The sequence below is a fragment of the Ailuropoda melanoleuca genome, chromosome 11, assembly GCF_002007445.2.
Source record: "Ailuropoda melanoleuca isolate Jingjing chromosome 11, ASM200744v2, whole genome shotgun sequence".
NCBI classification, from domain to species: Eukaryota; Metazoa; Chordata; class Mammalia; order Carnivora; family Ursidae; genus Ailuropoda; species Ailuropoda melanoleuca.
In genome coordinates, this window is record NC_048228.1 from 22538082 (window position 1) to 22560529 (window position 22448).

Consider the following 22448-nt stretch of genomic DNA (forward strand, 5'->3'; position numbering starts at 1 on the left):
CACCACTCTGCCCAGTGACTTCTCGTAAACTCCTAATCATTAAAGGCATTTCAGACAGACGACAGAAGTTGAAACTGATAGACTCCTGAGGTCCCTTTGAATTTTATGATTCTAGATGGCAAAATCCTCCAGAACTCCTCTCTTTACTTTTCCATCAGGTATACATAATCCATGACAATAAATAATCCATGATGATAATGATATCCAACTAGAAAAGTCTAAAATAAATTGACCTCTTGTGCCAGGTACCAACTTATTGTCTCTCTGTTCCTAATTTCACCTTTCACTGCCTCATCTATGGTAATAAAACTGGACCCTGTACGTGTGTCTCCCTTTGCGAACTGGAACAGTGGTAAACTTTATCAGCAGAGGGTGCTTACAGAGCCACAGTCCATAAGGAAAGCACCTTCTCTTGTCAGTTTTTCTGCAGACAATTTTTGAAGAGGTGGCTGAGGTACAACCCTGTCATTAACGTGTATTGCACCCTGAAAAAAGAAGAGAGATGGAATGAGCTTATATAACTATCATCACCGTCTGGAACATAATGGCTACTAGCTCTTTATGAAATACTGAAAAATGACACTTGAGAATTTTTAAGATGCAAAAAATTACTGGTAATACATTACCACCTTGACTGTAGAATCACAACACTCAAATGTATTCAAATTACAAGGATAGAAACATGATGGAGTGCCTGGGGGGCTCAGCTGGTTAAGCATCTGACTCTTGGTTTCAGCTCAAGTGGGGATCTCAGGGTTATGAGATTGGACCCTGTGTTGGGGTGTGTATCGGGCTCGCGCTAAGCGCGGAGTCTGTTTGAGATTCTCTCCCTCTCCCTCTGACCCTCCCCCCGGTTGTGCTCTCTCTCTCTCTCTCAAATAAATAAATAAAATCTTTAAAAAACCAAGACAATAACATAAATATGTAAAATGATCTGTCCACTTCCTTCCCTTCTGGGATCTGGATATTATTAAAAGTATGATTATTAAATCTGCTTCAAAGCAAGCTATTTTTTTATATTTCTCTAGTAACAAAATACAGAAGACTCCAAAAAGTAGTTTTAACTCAAGGAATAAAAGATACTACATATTTGCATATTAAAAATAACTATTAGACACCAGATCTGGTTTATAATATAACCAAAACTGCACTTGGATCAGAAAGAACATACCTCAACATAATGAAGGCCATATATGAAAAACCCACAGCTAACATCATACTCAATGGTGAAAAACTGAGAGCTTGTCCCCTAAGATCAGGAACAAGACAAGGATGTCCACTCTCACCACTTTTATTCAACATAATACTAAAAGTCCTACCCATAGCAATCAGATGGCAACAACAAAAATAAAAGGCACCCAAATCGGTAAGGAAGAAGTAAAACCATTACTACTTACAGATGACATGATACTCTATACAGAAAACCCTGAAGACTCCACCAAAAAATTCTAGACATGATACATGAGTCCAGAAAGGTTGCAGGACACAAAATCAACAGACAGAAACCCACTGCGTCTCTATAACACTAATAATGAAGCAGCAGAAAGAGAAATTAAGAAAACAATCCCATTTACAATTGCACCCAAAATAATAAAATACCTAGGAATAATCTTAACCAAGGATGTAAAAGACCTGTACTCTGAAAACTCTGTAACACCCTAATGAAAGAAACTGAAGATGACACAAACAAATGGAAAGATATTCTATGTTCACAGATTGGGAGAACAAATGTTGTTAAAATGTCCACACTACCCATAGCAATTTGCAGGTCTGATGTAATCCCTATCAAAATAGCAACAGTATTTTTCAGAGAACTAAAACAAACAATCCTAAAATGTGTATGGAACCACAAAAGACCCCAACTAGCTAAAGCAATCTTGAAAAAAGAACAAAACTGGAGGTATCGCAATCCCAGAGTTCAAGATACAGTACAAAGCAAGAGTAATCAAAACAGTATGGTACTGGCACAAAAACAGACACAGAGATCAGTGGAATGAAAAGAGAGCCCACAAATAAACTCATGATTATTTGGCCAATTTAATCTTTGACAAAGGAGACAAGAATATGCAATGGAAAAGGAAAGGCTCCTCAACAAAAGTTGTTGAGAAAACTGGACAACAACATGCAAAAGAATGAAACTGGATCGCTTTCATACAATGTACACAAAAATAAACTCAGAATGGATTAAGAACCTAAATATGTTATCTGAAACTGTAAAAATCCTAGAAGAGCGCACAGGCAGTAATTTCTCTAACACTGGCCATAGCAACATTTTTCTAGAAGGTCTCTTTAAGGTGAGGGAAATGAAAGCAAAAATAAATCATTGGGACTACATCAAGATAAAAAGCTTCTGCAGAGCAAAGGAAACCATCAAAAAACAAAAAGACAACCTACTGAATGGGAGAAGACATTTGCAAATGATATATTCAATATGGTTTAATATCCAAAATATATAAAAAACTTAAACAATTCAACTACAAAACCCCCAAATAATCCAATTAAAAAAAGGGGAGAGGACATGAACAGACATTTCTCTAAAGACATCCAGATGGCCAACAGACACATGAAAAGATGCTCAGCATCACTCATCATCAGGGAAATGCAAATCAAAACCATGATGAGATACCACCTCACACCTGTCAGAGTGGCTAAAATAAGCACAAGAAACAACAAATGTTGGCAAGAATGTGGAGAAAAAAGGAACCCTCATGCACTATTGGTGGGAATGCAAACTGGTGCAGCCATTGTGGAAAACCATATGGAGGTTCCTTAAAAAATTTAAAATTGAATTACCATATGACCCATTAATTCCACTACTGTGTATTTACCCAAAGAATACAAAAACACTAATTCAAAAAGATATATGCACCCCTACATCTACTGGAGCATTATTTAAAACAGCCAAAGTATGGAAGCAATGCAAGTGTCCATCAACAGATGAATGGATAAAGAAAAAGTGGTATTTATAGACCACGGAATATTACTCAGCCATAAAAAAGGAATGAACTCTTGCCACACCATGGATGGATGTAGATGGTATAATGCTAAGTGAAATAAGTCAGTCAGAGAAAGACAAACACCGTATGATTTCACTCATATGTGGAATTTAAGAAACAAAACAAATGAACACACACACACAGAAGAGAGAAACCAAAAAACCAGACTCTTAACTATAGAGAACAAATTAGTAGTTACCAGAGGGATGTGGGTAGGGGTGGGTAAAGGGGATCAAGAGTACATTCATCACAATGAGCACTGAGTAATGTACAGAATTACCGAAGCACTATATTGTACACCTGAAACTAATATATAACACTACACATTAATTATACTGGAATTAAAAACAAAAAAGGACACCTGGGTGGCTTAGTCTTGTTAAGCTTTTGCCTTTGGCTCAGGTCATGATCCTGAAGTCCCAGGATCAAGCCCCAGGTCAGGTTCCCTGCTCAGCAGGCAAGTCACCTTTGCCCTCTGCCCCTCCCCCAACTTGTACAAGCTCACTCTCTCTTTCAAATAAATAAATAAACAAAATCTTAAAAAAATAAAAATTATACTCTGATCACATCAGGAATAGTCAATATCTACAAAATATAAATGGAAATGTCTATTCTACAATTTAGCTTTGTAATAAATATTATAATCAAACCACAAGGTGGTTTTTTTGAAAACTCCGTATTTTTTAAAACTCCCAAAACCACAGAATCTAACACTATTGAACCAAGTTCACAGCCAGTGTCCTTATCTAATGTATGATTACTATCACGGGGAAAAAGCAGACGTAAAAAATTGTTACTAATACATTAGCATCTTTGCTGTAGAATCAAGACACTCAAATCTATGTAAATTAAAACATTTCAAATACACTAAAAAAATTATACCTCATCTGTCAATCTGTCTATCCTGTATAAGTTGGGATGAATCATTTTCATCAGATGAACAAGTGGCTGACACTTTATCTGACACATGGCATATACACGATCATCCAGGCGTGTGCTCGTACCGGTTCTAAATGCTTTCTACAAGAAAAAAAATACATATTTTCCCAATAAAACATAAATATAGATCAATATCAAAACAAATATATATACCATCACCGTCATGGAAAAAGCATGGCCTTCGAAACAGATGTGGATTAAATTCTCAGCTCTGACATTCAATAGGTAGATACGTGAGCTAGCTATTGAGCGTCTCAAAGCTGTATTCTCATCCTAAGAAAAACAGAGAAAAAAATACCTCTCTAAGCTGCTGTAAGGATTAGATAAGATGATGCATATATAACAACTATTACAGTGCCTGAGCCCTGGAAAGGTGTTCGATGGACGGTAGATTCTTTCCTTGGAGTCTCCTTCCAGAAGCACATATGTACTAAGAGTGCGCTACACGCACAGCATTATTCAGGCTGCTCCTACATATTAAACACTGAGAGCACGTGGTTTCACAAGAGTCACCATGTGTTTTTATATACTTTAATCTTCTACTGATCTGTTGTTTCTCAAAACTTTTCCAATGCTAAGCTGCAAAATTATCTAGTTAAATATTAAAAAACCCAGAAAACCTGGCTTTCATTTCTTCATCTATGTATTGAGAATGTATGAAACGTATATGATACATATATGAACTTTAACAGTGTAGCTAGAGAACTACCTGCTTGAGAAGCGCCAAAACATAGAGAGGAAAGAGCTTGAGGGAGCTGGGTGCTACGAGTGCAGAGTGCTGTAAATTTGAGACCGTTGAGCCATATGCAGACAGCGAATCCACCACAGCGTTCACTAAGGCGTCTCTTGCGTCTGACAGGCTGGACGAGATGGACCGATCCACAGCTATAAAGCAACCAAAATGAAAATGCATTTAACCACTAGATTCCAATGAATGCTATAAGGGGTTAAAATTTACATGCATTACTTACGCAACCAACAAAAATTCTGTTTTTAGGATAGAAAAATACATTTCATTTACTCCTTCATTTTACAAGTGTCTGCTCATTACACAATTTTTGTGAAGTAAATCTGCGTAATGCTCACAATCAGAACAGATCTAGATTGTTTTGGCTCTTTCTGCTTTAGTCTCTTTTTATCGGAAAACACTTAATTGCTACTGATATTAGAAAATGTATATCAACCATTTGTATCTGAGAAAGCTCTAGGGATGGTGCTGTTATTCCAACGGAAGTCACATGTATAAAGTATCATTTTTTTTCTGCGTAAACAATGTTAAGTTCTGCAATCTGAGTATCCCTGTGATCCTCTGAAATCTTCTGTCAAAGCATTCCCAGGTCAACAAAAAAGAGGGCAATTGAACGTAGGTTCTCATACAGACACTGAAGAGCCAGATAATAGTGTGAAACTTATTTTCTTCTAAGTACATATTTTATTAAACTAGAGAGGGCCTACAGATGGGCCCAAGTATTAGAAATAAAATTATACTGAAAAACAATCAGTTATAATACATTGAATTTAAAATAAAGAGATCGGGGCGCCTGGGTGGCACAGCGGTTAAGCGTCTGCCTTCGGCTCAGGGCGTGATCCCGGCGTTGTGGGATCGAGCCCCACATCAGGCTCCTCTGCTATGAGCCTGCTTCTTCCTCTCCCACTCCCCCTGCTTGTGTTCCCTCTCTCGCTGGCTGTCTCTCTCTGTTGAATAAATAAATAAAATCTTTAAAAAATAAAATAAAATAAAATAAAGAGATAAAAATAATTAAAAATTGGGATGCTTTCGTAAATGCTATTATAATTTTTCCCCAAATGAATAATAATGACTATTTTTCTCTAAGACTACATGAAAAATAAGGTTCATTTCACGCCCAAAAGGAAAATTCACTGAAAACAAAATACTCAGTGTTACACTGATTCCCCAAAAGATTTTTCTTTTAACTTATATACAATAAAATTCACATTTTTGGGTATAACCGTATGGTGATTATATGTCAAACACACAGCCATATAATCGCTACCACAAACAAATTACACAACAGTTTCATTACCCCAAAATATCCACTGATGTTGCCCCTTTGTGGTACAATTTTCTCACTATCTTTAACCCTGATAATCAATGATCTGTGTGTTCTTCATCCCTATAACTTTCCCTTTTCGAGAACGTCATATGAATGTATGTATGTAGTCTTCTTGAAGCTTAGCTCCTTTCATTTAGCATAATGCCTGTGACAGTCATCCATGTCTACTGACATATCAACAATTCATTTCTTTTTATTACTGAGTTGTATTTCTATTGTATGGATATACCATAGTTTGTTCATTCAGTTACCAGATGAAGACATTTGGGTTGTTACCAGCTTTTAGTGATTATGAAGCCCCCAAAGATTTTTAAACTAACGAATTAATAATGTATAAATTATAAGAACAGTCCAATTCACAGTGCTGTAAATGAAAATGCACTAAGTAAAGGATTTCTAGGGTAAAAAAAAAAATGCCCAGGTTCCAGTTTTTAGGATAGAAAAATACATTTCACCTGTTCCTTCACATTTTTACTCACCCATGTTGGCCAGAAGGCAGATGGCAGCCTGTACGTCCACTCCTGCATATACGTCCGCTAGCGAACTTACTACCGGCAAACAGAGCGTGTGCACTCTAATTCTCCGCTCACCTACATGAAATAATGAAGCAAGGTCATTGCAAAAACACACCGGGCCAAGAGAGAAATAAAGCAAACAGGTCAAAACATTATTCAAATTACTGTTTTGATTGGATCAAATCATTCACAGGATTCTGAAATGTAAAAACAAAGTACATGCTTTAAAGAAAATCAAAACACTCCCCCAATCTGTAGACTATGAATATATACTGTAAACAGGTGAACACTAGGTTCTGGTTTTTATTTTAATATCATTTTAAATTAGATGTAACACAGTAAAATGTTAGAAAACCTGACTGTTAAATAACTAACATGGGCCTTATGTGCTACATAGAATTTTTTATCTTATGGGGCAAAAAATAATGCTAAAGATGACATAGCGGGATTTAGCATGAGTTTACCAGACACATGTGATCCTGAGAATACATGACTTCCAGGAGTCAAAAAAGATATTAAAGATTCAAAAATGAGTTTAAAGAAAGCCCAAAAACAGAACATGTATTTGATTAACTAATGCAAATTCCATTTATCTCCCACTGTATGTTCGTTCATTCTTTCTCTCCATTTCCCCAGCATGTAAAAGGAGGGAAAACTACTGCCGATTGTATTTCATATCTGTTAACATTACCTTTGCTTGATGTATATAATAGGGCTGTCTGAAAGCACACTAAGGAAGTATCCGTCAAATTTTCTTCGATTGACAGTTGTACTGCAAATCCAGCATCAGGATTGATGTTGGCAAGGGATAACAAATCAGTGGAACGGACAAAGAAGTTTCCGTGAAAAGTGTGCATTGAAAGACCTAGGGAAGAGAAAACTTGCTATAAAAGATGAAGTAACAGAGGTATCTTTACCTCAGGCTAAAGTTACTTTTTAAAGTAAAACCAGTCTCTGATTTTGAATCAAAAGGACAACTGGGGAGTAGGACTGGGGCGTTAGCAGAGGTTCTAAAATACCAGTTCAAAAAAAAACAATGCAGGTTATATAAAAGGGAGAGCAGAATTTAACTTGTATTGATAACTGGTCTTATATTTTCTCAAATGTGAAGTCAGACGAAGATCTAACAAACAAAATGAAACAAATAACGGTTACAGTACAACTCATTTAAGAATTAAAATTAGAGAGATTTCCTCCAGCAAACGTTCACGTAAAACTTGAGGTAAACTGAAGACTAACTGAATAATGAGGAAGGCAAAGAGCACTCATCAGACAATTTTCATTTACAACCTTCCCTACTCCTCTAATTCTCCTTAAAATCACGTCCAATATGGCTTTCTCTTAGGTTCTCCCTAATAAAGCAAACATTACTTTTGTTCATTTATTCAAATTACTTAAGAAACTGGGCAATGATTACTCAATAACTACACATATTTAAAACAGCTTACAGCTAACTGGATCAGGCAGAAAGTCCTTCATGAGGAAGGATTAGTACAGGCAGTCATGGGTAATTAATTTTGACAAAAGGATATAATATAAAACACAACTTCTGGGGCGCCTGGGGCACAGCGGTTAAGCGTCTGCCTTCGGCTCAGGGTGTGATCCCGGCGTTATGGGATTGAGCCCCACATCAGGCTCCTCGGCTGGGAGCCTGCTTCTTCCTCTCCCACTCCCCCTGCTTGTGTATCCTCTCTCACTGGCTGTCTCTATCTCTGTCAAATAAATAAATAAAATTAAAAAAAAAAACTTTTATAATTTCATACCTTTCGTACACCTTATTCTCATAACCGCTTCAAATCCAATTTTTCTTGTGAGATACCGTTTTAGGTCTTTTTGTAACTTTTCTGCTTGTGAAGGGTTGTGAGTATAGTGGAAAGACGGATAGTAATAGATGCACCCTGCGGAGTACTTGGACACGCAAGCTTCAGAGAGAAAGAGAACAAGTATTAGCTACAGAAACAAGAATATCCTGTAATAATATCCAGTAATATCTTACTTGCCCAACAATAGAAGAGATTCTATGCCATGAAAAAAATCTGTCATAATGAGAAAACCTAAGCTGCCAAAATAAGGATAATACGTAAGTCTGAGAAAACACAAATATTTGTAAAATATGTGATAAGGTTTATTATTAAGCAAAATGGTAAAGGAATTAGATTTTAAAAACAAATAGTAATAGCATTTTAGATATGTAAAGTGCTTTACAGTTTATAGGTAATTTTCATAGATATTATCTAATTCACATGCTTTTACCCCCAAATATTGAGAACTCTTAATAAAGAGTTTTGATTTGACTATATGCTAAAAATGTTTATTTAAACAGATGAACATGATGATATCTCCTTACCTAGAGAAGCAAGATCAGAATACTGTGAACTTAAAAGGAACAGATCCACTGCAGTCTGCTGCCCTGAGCAATCTAAAGCCAGTTTCTTATAAAAATCAGTTGCAGGCCCAAGATGTTGTACAACCTAAGTCAACAGGTCATAAAGTGAGAGCTAGAAACCTTGCACTATACACATATTTCTACATCTCTCTCACAAAAATGAAGAGGATATCCTTTGTCCTCCTATCACACTAAGGAAGTTTTTTAAATGTCTAGGTAGTTGGCACAGATCCTTTAAGAATAATAATTGCTAACATTTATAAAGCACTTAAAAAGCACTGTCGAGATGTTTTATATAAATTAAAGTTACCTACATTTTACAGATAAGGAAACTGAGGCAAAAACTAGATTAACTAACAACCAATTACATAGTTATTGAGCGGTGGACACTGGAATATAAACCTGCCAAGTCTGGCTCCAGAGTGAGTGCTGTTAACTATTAATATAAACTGTTCTTAACAACGTGGAAGAGTCATAGATTAAAGAAGGCTTTTTCTACTGGTATAAGGACACTTGAGCTGAGAAAGCGGCACCGGAGAGAGTTGAAAATGCAAGAGCCAGGCTCCAAGTTCTTTATTACTAAGCTACATTGCAAAACGAAATGTTTCAATCCTCTTAATCATAGCGTACGATTACTATATTAGAGTTTACTCAGATATGAAGAAATATGTAAACCAGCACAGGCATTTAAGCTTTTGAGTCCCAGGCAGGTAAAGAATATTTCTAAAGTTAAATGAGAAAAATAAAACAAAACTGCACTGAAGACTTCAGTAACACGTAACTACCTCCCTATGTTCAAAACCTCTCTATTCTATAATGGACTGCAACGGATCAATGAACTGAATGCTAGCTGTAACTGACCAGTTTAAAAAACACGCTGGCCCCAATTTATTTTAAAATTACATTTTTTTCTGAGAAGTAACTTAAAAATCCTGTTGCTATAGAAAGTAAAATATGGCACTATTTTTCTCGAGCAAATTGGTGAAGAATAAAAAGAGCTGTAATACTGAATGATGGTTAGAAGGTTTGAGAGTCTTTAAGAGTACAGTTGATTAAAAAAAACAAAACACAAAAAACCCAAGTAAAACACATCGACAACTTAAATAAAGCTTATACTCTGTGACCCAATAATTTCACTTTCAAGAATTTTTCCTAAGGAAAAACTGAATGTGGCTAAATATTTATGGCACTATTAAAACTGTTTAATTCATACTCATAATTTTGTTGTAATAATATTTCCTTGAGGTCAGACAAAACTTATACACAGCACAAAAACAATTCTAGTTCATTTATTATTTGAAATAAGGGATTAAAATACTCTGACAAAATCTTCATATAAAACCCAAGTAATATTCAGCCTCATAGTCTTTTTTTTATAGTGGAAATTCTGGAGACAATTATTTAGTAGCTAGGAGGCAACTAATAAAATTGAGTGCTTTCATATTTACTAAAAAATATTTAATTTTTTTTATTTTTCAAAGTTGGCTTATTTATTTTTTTGTAATCTCTACCCTTAGAGTGGGGCTTGAGCTCATGAGATTGAGTTGCATGCTCTTCCAACTGAGACAGCCAGATACCTCTAAAAAATATTTTTTAAAGATAATTTTCAGGGACCTCAGAAAATGCTCACAATATATTCTTTCAATGAAAAAAAAAAGCCAGTTAAAAAAAATATCCTATATATGATGCCCAATTATGCTTATTTGTATGTGTTTATATAACTAAACACTATTTTCTTTTTAAGATTTTATTTTTAAGTAATCTCTACACCCAATGTGGGGCTCAAATTCAATACCTCAAGATTAAGAGTCTCACACTCTACCAACCAAGCCAGCCACGTGCCCATAAACGCTATTACCTTGAGAGTAAAGACTACTGATGGTTTAATTTATTAGACAATGATTTATATTACCTTGGTAATTAAAATGTTTATGAGTACAAGCATGTTAAATTATAATACCTCAGATTTAGTAAGTTTTATCACTTGTACCACAGAAAAGAGCACTGCAGCCAGAAAATCAAGTCACACCTTTGCCATTAGTTATTTAACCTTTGGCAAGTTTAATCTGTTTTCCTCATCTGTAAAATGAAAGGACTACAGTAAATATTTACTAAATTTCTATGACTTGCAAACCAAGAAATAAAACAACACAAAATGATAATTTGATTAAACCTTCTCAGCAGAGTTTTTACTATTAATGAAGTAGAAAAGTAGAAGAATTAAGAAATAATCACAGTCTATGGAGGTACAAACACCATCTTAAATATGACAGAGAAACCAAATATATAATACCTTTGTGCTTGATCTCTGATTAGGATCTTCTCTGGACTGCAGAAGTCCTGCACCCAAGGAAGGTAACTGTGTCTGAAATACAGACACACGGCCACCTGTTGGAGACATTAATTTAAAGGCAGCCTGAAGAGCAGGACCAAGGGCACTGTGTGTTTCTCTTGTATTGGTGAACATATTTGGTAATGCATTCAATAAGTCTTTTATAAGCTGGGAAAACAAAGATTAAAAGTTGAATTACTGAGAGGACAAGGCAATTTTCTTCTTTAAAACATACTGGAGTATAATATATACCACTCTATCTTGGGGGACCATAAACTGAGTGGTCAATAGATATGCTACCTACATTGTCTATACGGTAGTTATATACCAAGTAAACAAATGTTAAGGATTTTAGTAAACAGCTGAAATAATGGAAATGTTTTCATACTTTAAGGAAAAAAATCTATCTCACCTCTTTACTTTCATATAGATTCACAAGTAAGCTATCCGGTGTAGGTAGAAAAACATCTAAAGGGAAAACATATTTTAATCAAGAGATATATCAAGTCAAAAGAATACCGTCAATTTAAAAATCTTAGTTTTTATCAGGCCATATATACAATGGGTACCACAATACTGCTTTATTAAATATAAATACACACACACACACTGCATACATCTTACACATGTGTGTGCACACATGTATAAGTACACAAACAAGCATAGAAAACTTAGAATGAAGTGTTTTCCAGGAAACTTTTTTCCCCCCAGGAAACTATTTTGAAATAAATATCAAAGTACACCAAATTATCCTTACAGCATTATGACAGGATGTACTGTCAAAAAAAGTACCGTCAATTTCAAAATCTATAGTTAGAAAGACTTATTCATTGCTTACCATCTATATCAGACACAATCAACATCTGAGGCTGTGATAATCCTTCTTGTAAATTATAGAAATGAATAGTGCTATCGAAGGTCATAAATCCTATTCTTGTTCGTGAATCTCCAGGAAGCCTAAGTATAAAAATAACAATTTTAAATTCAAAGTTTTCAGTTGCATATTTTATTTAAAAAATAATGAAATAGTAAACTAAATTTAAGAATAATTACACGTGCTTTTTCATAGAGGACAGAAAGTTATTCCTCCCTAAACCAACATACATCAGAAAAGACCAAGGAAAACATCCCATTTTCAGATGAAGCCAACTTGTTCAGAGTTAATATTTCAGAAAACTGAACCACGTTCAAATAATAAGCCAAAACTAAAAATGAAATGATTGAATAATCAAAGATTTCTAGGGTGCCTGGGTAGCTCAGTCAGTTAGGCGTCTGACTCTTGATTTTGGCTCAGGTCAATGATCTTAGGGTTATGAGATCATGCCCTGAGTTGGGCTCCACTCTGGGCATGTGGAGCCTGCTTGGGATCTTCTCTCTCTCTCTCTCCCTCTGCCCCTCAATCCCTGCTCCCCTCATGCACGCACTCTCTCTCTCTCAAAACAAAAAAAACCCCAAAGATTTCTTGTTAACTTTCCTCTACAACACACTCCTTTAACTAAAAATTTACTCAGATTTTCAATTCTAATATTACAAAAATAATGTATCTAGTTTAAACAGTTTAAGGGCAGAATGACAAGTACTTTCCAAGAAAAGACAATGTAATATAAATCAGATTTCAAAGGAGAAATTTTAAATAAAAACCACATTTAAGAACATCAAGACATTTTATCATCAACCTTTCAGAAGTTTTCTGCTGGAACTCAGTATTCAAAAGTAAATGCCTTGGCAAAAAAGAATAAACTATCATTTCATTGCTTGTTGGGTTCTCCTTATTGATAAAGTGGATGCCTCATCTTACAAAAGTATGTTTCTATATACCACCAACAAACTGCTGTTGTACAATTTTATATATAATAGTTATATTATTTTAGCAATGTTTTAAAAATATTTTTGAATATTGTAGGATGCCATAATAGTGTGCCTCAAAACAAGCAGCATTATTACTATTATGCATGACTGATCAGGCTAGTCAGATGGTCTGCAAACAAGGCCAAAAAGCATTTCAGAGACCAGAATGCACCAAGTTATGCAGGTGTTCAGCTTACCAATACTAGCCAAGATTTATGATGTTTCTACAGACAATTCTTTGCTCCTTTGTAATTGCTAAGGTCAATGAGTGTTAGCGTCACTTGTTACCAATTAGAATGGAGACTACTTATCTACTCTTCTCCAAGCCCAAAATTCAGCTGGAATTGCTCCACATCCGATTCCTCCTTCTCAACGTTGTAGAATAGCCCTTTCCAAAAACATTACCTTTTTTTTTTTTTTTTAATTTTCCTAATGCTTCTATTTTCTGCTTAATTAAATATACATACATGTTTTAAATGATTTTCCAGGGGCGCCTTGGTGGCTCAGTCGTTAAGCGTCTGCCTTCGGCTCAGGGTGTGATCCCAGAGTCCTAAGATCAAGCCCCACATCGGGCTCCCTGCTCGCTGATAGCCTGTCTTCCTCTCCCACTCCCCCTGCTTGTGTTCCCTCTCTTGCTGGCTGTCTCTCTCCGTCAAATAAATAAATAAAATCTTAAAAAAAAAAAGATTTTCCATTTCCGATTTTATCCTTTTGGTTTTGCATAGTTTATTTTTTTATTTTTTTAAGATTTTTTAAAATTTATGTGACAGAGAAACAGCCAGTGAGAGAGGGAACACAGCAGGGGAGTGGGAGAGGAAGAAGCAGGCTCCCAGCAGAGGAGCCCGATGTGGGACTCGATCCCGGAACGCCGGGATCCAGACGCTTAACGACTGTGCTACCCAGGCGCCCCTTGCATAGTTTATTTAACTCACAAAGAGTTACTCATTGGTCTGGCTCCTATTTCTAGGGTTATGTACCCTCATACATTTTCAGCAAGCTGACTCTTCAGTTTTAAAACTATTTCTTTGCAGAGAGCCTTCCACTGCCATTCACTGCTAAAGCGCTATCTGACTAAAACAAGGCAAATGCTTCAATCAAGGATAAACATATGAGAACTCCAATTTACTAACAGAAACTAAAAGCAAATCATGTAATACCTCTGGATATTTTTACCTCAATGTTATCCACTTATCACAGGCCCAGATCAGTGATATGCAGACTACTGTGGTGAGAGTTAGCACTTAAGAGAGGAAGGACTCTCAAGCTCAAATGAAGATGGGAGAGAACCTTTTGGAATTACCAAGAGTACTTCTGACATAACCAGCCCTACTTCTCTACACATGTCAAGAACCAATGCAGGTGTGAACCACTCTTACTAATAACCTTAAGTCATATCTCTGTGGCTTTTGGGAGTAAAAAACAGAAATGTGCTACTTGGTTTTCCAGAGATTTGGAAGGCTCATTTTTAAAGCTAGTTGAGGGTCTCCTTCATTGACTAATACAAGGCAGGAATTAGAGCCAAGTATAAGCAATCTATCCTATACCCTGTTTCCACTTTCACAATACAGCTCGTTATCAATGTGCCAAATCGAAGAGTTCAGTTTCTGGCTTCCTGAAATCTTCAGCACAAAATCAATTCCTTCTTTCCCTTTATCTGGCTCATTTTCTCACTAGGACATTTAAAACTAATATGAAAAACTCCTTGCTCACATAAATTTCAGCTAGATTTCTCTCATCCAGGTCCTCCATACCCTGGCCAGTGCTCAGATCTAAGTCAGAGGAACAGTTGGAAGAAATCTAAATTCCTCAGCAAGTATTAACCATTTACAATTCTATGATTCAGATACCAAGTCCTAAATTGTAGTAATCGAAGCAGCAGGTCCCTTAGTCTGACACGGGCAAGAAGTACTCTTGCAGTGAGAGAGAAAATGAAGTCAAACTGTAAATAAAAACCAACCCCATAAATTGCTAATAAACATTTCACATTTATATATATTTGTAAACACACATTATGAGTAAAAAGACTTCTTACTTGTCTAGATTTTCTAACAATGACTGGCACAAAATTGTCAAATATCCGGCTTCCACTGCATTATGAGATACATCTAAAACAAACAAGTAAACTGCAGGCTGAGGAGGACGAAGCTGAAAGGAATGAAAATAATGTAATTTATTTAGTAGGCACAATTTCTTCTTTTTATAACACTATTACTACTGGGTATTTACTGAGTAAATGACACACAAAAAGTACACAAATAGGATTGACATTTTATAAGATCTTACGTGCTAATGAAAATGACATTCCATTAACGTTTTTCTTAGGAAGTTGGTTATAGATTAAGCATAATAAGGCAGTTGTTAGGTGCCCCCAGGTGGCTCAGCTGGTTAAGCGTCCAACTCTTGATTTCAGCTCAGGTCACGATCTCTGGGTTGTGAGATCCAGCCCCGCGTCAGGCTGTGCGCTGAGCAGGGAGCCTGCTTAAGATTCTCTCTCTTCCTCTCCCTCTGCCCTTTGTACGCCCCCAACCCCTATTCGTGTGCTCTCTCAAAAAAAGGAGCTGTAACACAGTAATGGTTAAATAGATGGGCTAAAGGTTTTCCTGATCGACTGCTGACTGAGGTATCTTTCAAGAAAAAGAACAGCTTATTTTTTTAATATGAACATCTATATCCCTTTCGTACTCCAGAAAAACATTGTTTTTTACATTTATTTTTTAAAATCTGACAACTAGCTCTTGGGTTACCTGGTGGTGGCTAAATCCCAAGGGTTAAGTGCCAAGTAAAGGAAGTCCTTGTGATGGTACCCTAAGTATGTTAAGTCATTATCTGCTAGAGATGTATACTGAATACTGTATATTTATAGGTTAAATGATATGATGCTGGGATCAGCATTTAATAAACTCCAGGGTGGGTGAAGGGAGGGGGCACTAGGGTGGACTGGGGAATAGATGAAATATATTTAGAAAAATGCTGACAACTGTTGAAGCTTGGTGATAGGTAAATAATAGTTCATGATACTATTATCTCTTTTTTGAAGTATGCTTGAAAATCACTGTTATAGAAATTTGAAAGGATACATAAAATTTTTTTTCTTAATATGCCAAACAAGGATCACATGGGTCATACGGCAAAAATTAAAGATTAACTTCTTGCTTCGCCACTTCAACTAGATTAAGATCCTAAGGAGTCAGAACAGAGTTGGGAATGTGAGTAGTAAAGAAGGTAAGACGCTGAGAGTAAAAGTGCCCAAGAGAAAAAGTTTACTACAGTGATTATGGACACGGACAAGGAAATAGTAGTTAAGCGGGCAGATGCTAAAGTGGACACAGAGGACCATAAAAATTACAAAAACAAAGAAAGAAATGGACCGAACAGGAATTTAATACACATTAGCTGTCTCTGTTCACCTTTCCCCACTAGCAACACCTTCCTTTTTTGCAGACAACAAAGATTAGTAATAAGGGTACTGAAGAAATGTAAGTTATTATAAATACATTTAAAATGAGTAGAAACAGTACACATCACGAGCAGAACTTAAGCCAAGAATTTGTTTTTATCAATGGAAAAAAGAAGAATGAGATCTTATAGTATAATTAAAGAAAAGGCAGAATTTGATGATGAATCAGTAAGACGGCGATACCTTTAAGAGCTTGACAACTGCAGTTTTTGGCAAAAACATGAGTTTTTCTGTTTGAAGGTCTTAAGTATTACATGGCAAAAGAATATTTATATTCATTTCATGTCAGCAATCAAATTAAAATGGCAACAAATTGTAAACAGTGCTTATCATAAAACACTACCAATGTTTCTTAGCGACACAACTGCATTCTTCTAGGACATCAAGTAACCTTTACAAAGAGTTTTCTATTTGTGAAGTATAAACTTTCAGCATTATTTAAAAAAAATTCACACTGGGACAATTCAGAATTTCTCAAGAATTCATCTAACAGCAAATTATAAATGACCAATACAGTTATATCCCATGACTAATTTTTACATTGAGTAATTACCATGTAATCTGAAGAAGCAATGAACTCCACAGTTGAATTCTGAACTTCTGGTCGTTTATGAGGCTCTCCATAAGATCGAGTGAGGGGATTATACATAAATTCTTCAGGAACTAGGTAAGAATTAGAAATCAAGTACAAATTTAGTAACACAATTTGTAACTAAACAAGACATATGCATACTAAGAAATAAATACCTTTATCATCAATATTTATGTAAGGTTTACAATGGTTCTGTGAACATCTAACGATAAAAAATGCTCTTTGAAAAATATATCAAGATTTAAAAAAACCCTTATATTGTGAAATCAGGTGAGGAAACCAGGACACAGGCAATCTTGCTTCTTAGGCTTATGTCCTATTTATTATATCACATGACATGGAAAAAAATCAGACAGAAACACAAATTGAAAGCAATTATACTAAGAGGACCTAAGAGATAACTAAAGGGGATAACAGACAGACATGGCACAATTAGTCTACATGACCTTCACTACTTGTTTTGTGAATAGTTTTTTACTTTGCCCTTACTGTCACTCTCCTCATTATCAATCATCCCCAGGCAAGATGAAGTGTCCCTAGCCTATATTCTCTCCATTAAAAGTGGCACGGAAGTTTTTAAAGCAATGAAGAGAGAGACCAGATAATGACCAAAAATGTCAAAATGTTTAATATTAAACACACTTATTTTAAGAATCTGAAACTCACCGTCATTCACTCTATAGCACAAATTGCATTTCCATCTACGTTGATCAATGAAAGACACAAAAGGGTTGATATACGTTCGACAAGATCGGCACCTCACGATGGTATTTGATGTTATCACTGGTAATTGCTAGGAAGTAAAATAAAGATGCTGTAGCAGAAGGAGCACCTCAGGGAGAACATGGGACGCACACTGCTCTGCTCCACAGACAGAACAGAAACCAGAACCGTACTTTGAAACTGAAGCATTTTCATAAAATCCAGTGACGCGCTGAGCAACACAAGCAGCTGTCAAGTTTTCTCCCTCTTTGTCACAAACCGTAAGATAACACCAAAACAAAGTCAAACCAAATGCAATCGAAGTTGCTGGCTGATAAGAAAAGCCTGGTTGGCCGAGAAAATAATGTCACTCGGAGCTCATCAGCTAGACTCCAGAAACCCCAGTGAGAAAGAAACACATACCACAGAGAGCTGTCTCTGTGTTTGCTGCCTGACAGCATGGCACCGTGCACTGCCAGCCACCACCGTCCTGACGGAGGCGAGGCCACAGGAACCAAGCACAATGTGCCTCTTAAAAGAAATACATGAAAAAAAATGTGTGCGTGCAACAGCTTTAGATGACGAAAGGCAGAAGTCCTACCTAACTCTGAACGAGTTATTTTTTAAGAGGGTGAGAGTATTACGGTGCTAAACTTAACAAAAAAGAGACCATTGAAATGCTGGTAATTTTAGTGATCTTTTCACAAAAGTGTTGAGGGGGCAAAGATTACAAATTATGCTGTATAAAAGTAAACCTATAAATCTGTTTTGGACTGCTTCAGAAAAACGAAAAGGAAAGAAAAGGTTTGGGAAAAGAACTTTATATTCAATTTAAGACATTTAGAAAATATTAAAAAACACTAAGAAATCACATTTTATTCTATCTCCCTGAATTAATCCCTGATAACATTTTAGTATATTTCCTTCTGGCATTCTTTTTTCTATTTCTGCATAAATATTTATGTTTGTATTTAATTTCTTTTGCATATATAGTTTTTATTGCATAGAAATGACATAACACTTATGAAAAAATCAGGAAATACAATTAACTGAAAATGAGAAAATAAAGAATTGCCCAGAATCCAAAGCACAGAGGAAGTCACTGCTGCTAATTTGTGTATATACTTCCAGAAGGTATCATATATGGCATCTGTGTTTAGACAAAAATTCTCACCTATGTATATGGGAAATTATCTTGGTTTAGAGATAATGGCTGAAATAGTATTAAAGGTGAGCAAACAGTATTTACTAAGTGAATAAATTCAAGGTATTTATTGCACATTTATAATTATTTTATTTTCTATCCACTCTGCTCCTTCTATGTATCCTAGCTAGTATGAAAGTTAGCTCCACAAGGAAGCTTATTAACCTTTGTATCCTCAGCATCTAGCATAATGGGTAAGTTTATACACATTTTTTTGATGAATGAGGGCAAAAGAAACTCAGTAGCAATAAGAGGAGTAGAAAACCACAGTAGTAAAAAAAAAAAAAATGTGAGGGAGAAATGTACCTTACAGAGTACAAATAAAATGTATCTGGAGAAACTTAATTTCTGAAGATTAGAAATTTTAAAGATAACATATTTGCATAAAATACCAGAACTATATGTAAAAATCCAGCAAGCTTAGTATTAAACCAAAAGACCGTGGAAACTTAAGTAATGTTTTCATTCAATAGACCTGAAGCATCTGGACTTATTACTACGAAGGTTATTTGTTTCATACAGTTAGGAACCAGCATACAGTTCCCCCCACCCTCAAGGACACCACTGTTGGTGCTCCCTTTATGTTTTAATAGACTCCCAAAGTTAATCTGTTATGGCCTTTCCAACTTCCAAACCTATTAATCTTTCAAAGCCCAGCTCAGTCCTCATCACTCACAGCAATCCTCTGCTACTGCAGCCAGAATCACTTCCCATACTGTACTCCCGGCCCAGGTACCTCGTAGAATTTGGTTAGGTACATGTATTAGTTATCCTGCACCGTGGTTATCTGTTTTTGTATCTTTGTCCCCTGTTAGGTATAAATTTCTTAGGGGCAAGGTCAATGACTTAGTACCTCTGGATTTACCAGTGCTTAGTTAGGGCCTGTCACAAAGCAGGTAGTTAGAAAATGTTTGCCGAGTTGAATCTGACAAAAATGATTATTTCGAACTTAAAAGATGACAAAATTTCCAAGAAAATGTACACTCAAAATACGCTGCACATAAACACACGTCAGTACCCACACGTATTTTAAAATATGTTACTTTACCGTCAAGTCTCTGAAGGGATGTAACAACAATCCTAAAGGAAGCTTAGCTTTATTCAGCAAAGCCTGTGTCTGCGGAATATTTGTCAAAGTACACCGAAATGAACTGCAAAAAAGAGAGACCACACGGACTATATTAGCTATCAAATATATATATATATATGTGTATATATATATATATATACACACTATATCGATAGTTGTAGATAATCGAGAGAATTTAAGGGCATAATTGAAAATCATCTGGGTATGTTATATAACCATAACTAGGTAGATTCATATTACGCTAAGCAGGCATATATGCAAATATAGGTCAACAAACCTAAATTAAGCATTCAACATTTTCATGGTGGAAAAGTACAACACATTTGGGCAAAAACATTATCACTAGCATGTAGAACATGACTAGAAGGGAGTGAAGAGGAACACCAAGGGCACAGGAATACCTCTGTATCTTTAATAATGCTGTTTCTGCTTTACTGCCCATTTTTCACCTGCTGAAACTCCTTTGATGAGAAGCAAATTTGCTTCTTCCAAAATCACCCTTCCCTCTGATTACAAGTCAGAAGCAATGATGTCTTCCCCTGTGCCCTGAGATCAGTTTATGCTTCTATGGTATCAGTCTGCTTTGCTTTAGTTGGTTGTATACCCTGTCTTTCCCACTTGAGATCAGTGATCATTTTGTCCCGTGTCACCCTAGCACTATTCCTCTCCTAGAGAAAGTGTTTATAACTTACTAAGTACTCATGTAACTTACTAAGTTGTAAGTTAAGGTCAGTAGACATAGAATCAATAAAGGAGCAATCAAGGAGGTAAGAAACAGAAGTACTGGAAACCAGGAAAGGATTTTAAGAAGAGCGGCTCATAGTATGTAGAGACATTCAGATTTATTTTGACTCCAGGCTGGTGGTGTTCCTTGAACACTAAGATGATCCCCCTCCTTCAGGACTTCTGCATTTGCTGTTCGTGTAGCCTGGCACACTTGCTTCCCAGAGTCACGTGGCTTGCTCTCACACTTCATTCATATCTCCACTTAAATGTTAACTCCTTGGGAAAACCTGTGCTGACTCCTCAGAACAGCCAACCTCCACCCTCACTACTCCCTACTTCATAGTAATATTCTGACATTACGTTATACAGATGGTCCCTGACTTACATGGTTAACTACCTTATGACCTGTTGACTGTTCATAGTATGCCCTCCCTAACAGGATAAAGGCTGCAAGAGAGTGGGAACTCTGTTTACTGCTTCATTCCCAGCATCTAGAAACAGTGCCAGGCCCTTAACTTAGAAGGCATTCAGTAAATATTTATTGAATAAATGATTTATCTTTTTATGTAGGCACAATTATTATTCCTGTTTTATAACTGACAGTATTGAAAATTTGTTCAGAAGTTTGCAGAGCCTTATAGCTACTCATCGGTGGAACCATGGTAAGAACCTGAGTCTATCCAACTGTAAAGTCTACACTCCTAAATGCTCTGCATTGCTATTCTGGTAAGAGAGAGATTTTCACAGAAAGACATAACTGAGTAGAAACATACACCATCCGCTACCTATGGGATCTCTTCATACACACACACACACACACACACACACACACACACACACACACACACACTCTAAATTCACCTTAGATTCCGGAATGCCTAATCTTTCAAAATAGAAGGCCAAAATCCACACACTCATAGACCTGAACTTATATTCACAGAAATGGGCAGCTGTTCTCCTGTTAGGATCAATGACTGTATGTTTTCATGGCAATGATCTTGATATTGCCTTAGGCACTGATGGGGGTTGGTGGTAGTGTATGGCAGAAAAGGGGGAGTCCTCGGAGCAACTCCATTTTCTGTTTTCTGTACTGGAAATCTCCATAAGATTTTGATTAAAAAAAGAGAAGCTTACAGTTTTTTAACAAGCCAGAAAACTATTGCCTTAATAAAGGAAAATACTGGCTGTAAAGAGGAACACTAATTCTAGATGCAAGGAAGCGGACGCATGTTCTGTGAATCAGAGTTTACTTTGTGAGGGACAGAAAGATGTTTTCTAAGACGCATCTGGGTGCAGAGGAATACCCTGCTCTTAGGGGAAAGAAGTACTGAAAGCAAACAACAGAGGAGAACTCTTGGTTTGAAGGTCCCGTGAGGTGCGTGACATTGTTAGCTCATCCACCCAGAGGAAATGCCAGGGTTTGGTGGCCAGCAGATGCAAACTGTCAGCTATACTTCTCCATGAGGGGAGGAAATATTCAATAAAAGAAATCCAAATTTAAATTCAGGCTGGATAAATAAGCCTGGGGGTAATGGTCTTCGCATTCTATGCTGCATGGGAAAAGAAAACTCAGAGACAAACCATAT

At 36.2% G+C, this 22448-nt stretch overlaps 1 protein-coding gene across 1 annotated transcript in view; it reads right to left on the reverse strand.

The window, feature by feature from the left end:
• SEC24B (SEC24 homolog B, COPII coat complex component) overlaps window positions 1-22448 on the reverse strand; it is a 109494-nt gene that overhangs the window by 4500 nt on the left and 82546 nt on the right. Inside the window, 14 exon segments of the mRNA XM_034672118.1 lie at window positions 381-485; window positions 3879-4016; window positions 4645-4820; window positions 6490-6600; window positions 7217-7390; window positions 8289-8447; window positions 8873-8996; window positions 11205-11411; window positions 11656-11711; window positions 12082-12200; window positions 15124-15236; window positions 17102-17211; window positions 17807-17933; window positions 20095-20197. Coding sequence (XP_034528009.1) covers window positions 381-485; window positions 3879-4016; window positions 4645-4820; window positions 6490-6600; window positions 7217-7390; window positions 8289-8447; window positions 8873-8996; window positions 11205-11411; window positions 11656-11711; window positions 12082-12200; window positions 15124-15236; window positions 17102-17211; window positions 17807-17933; window positions 20095-20197 — 1822 coding nt within the window.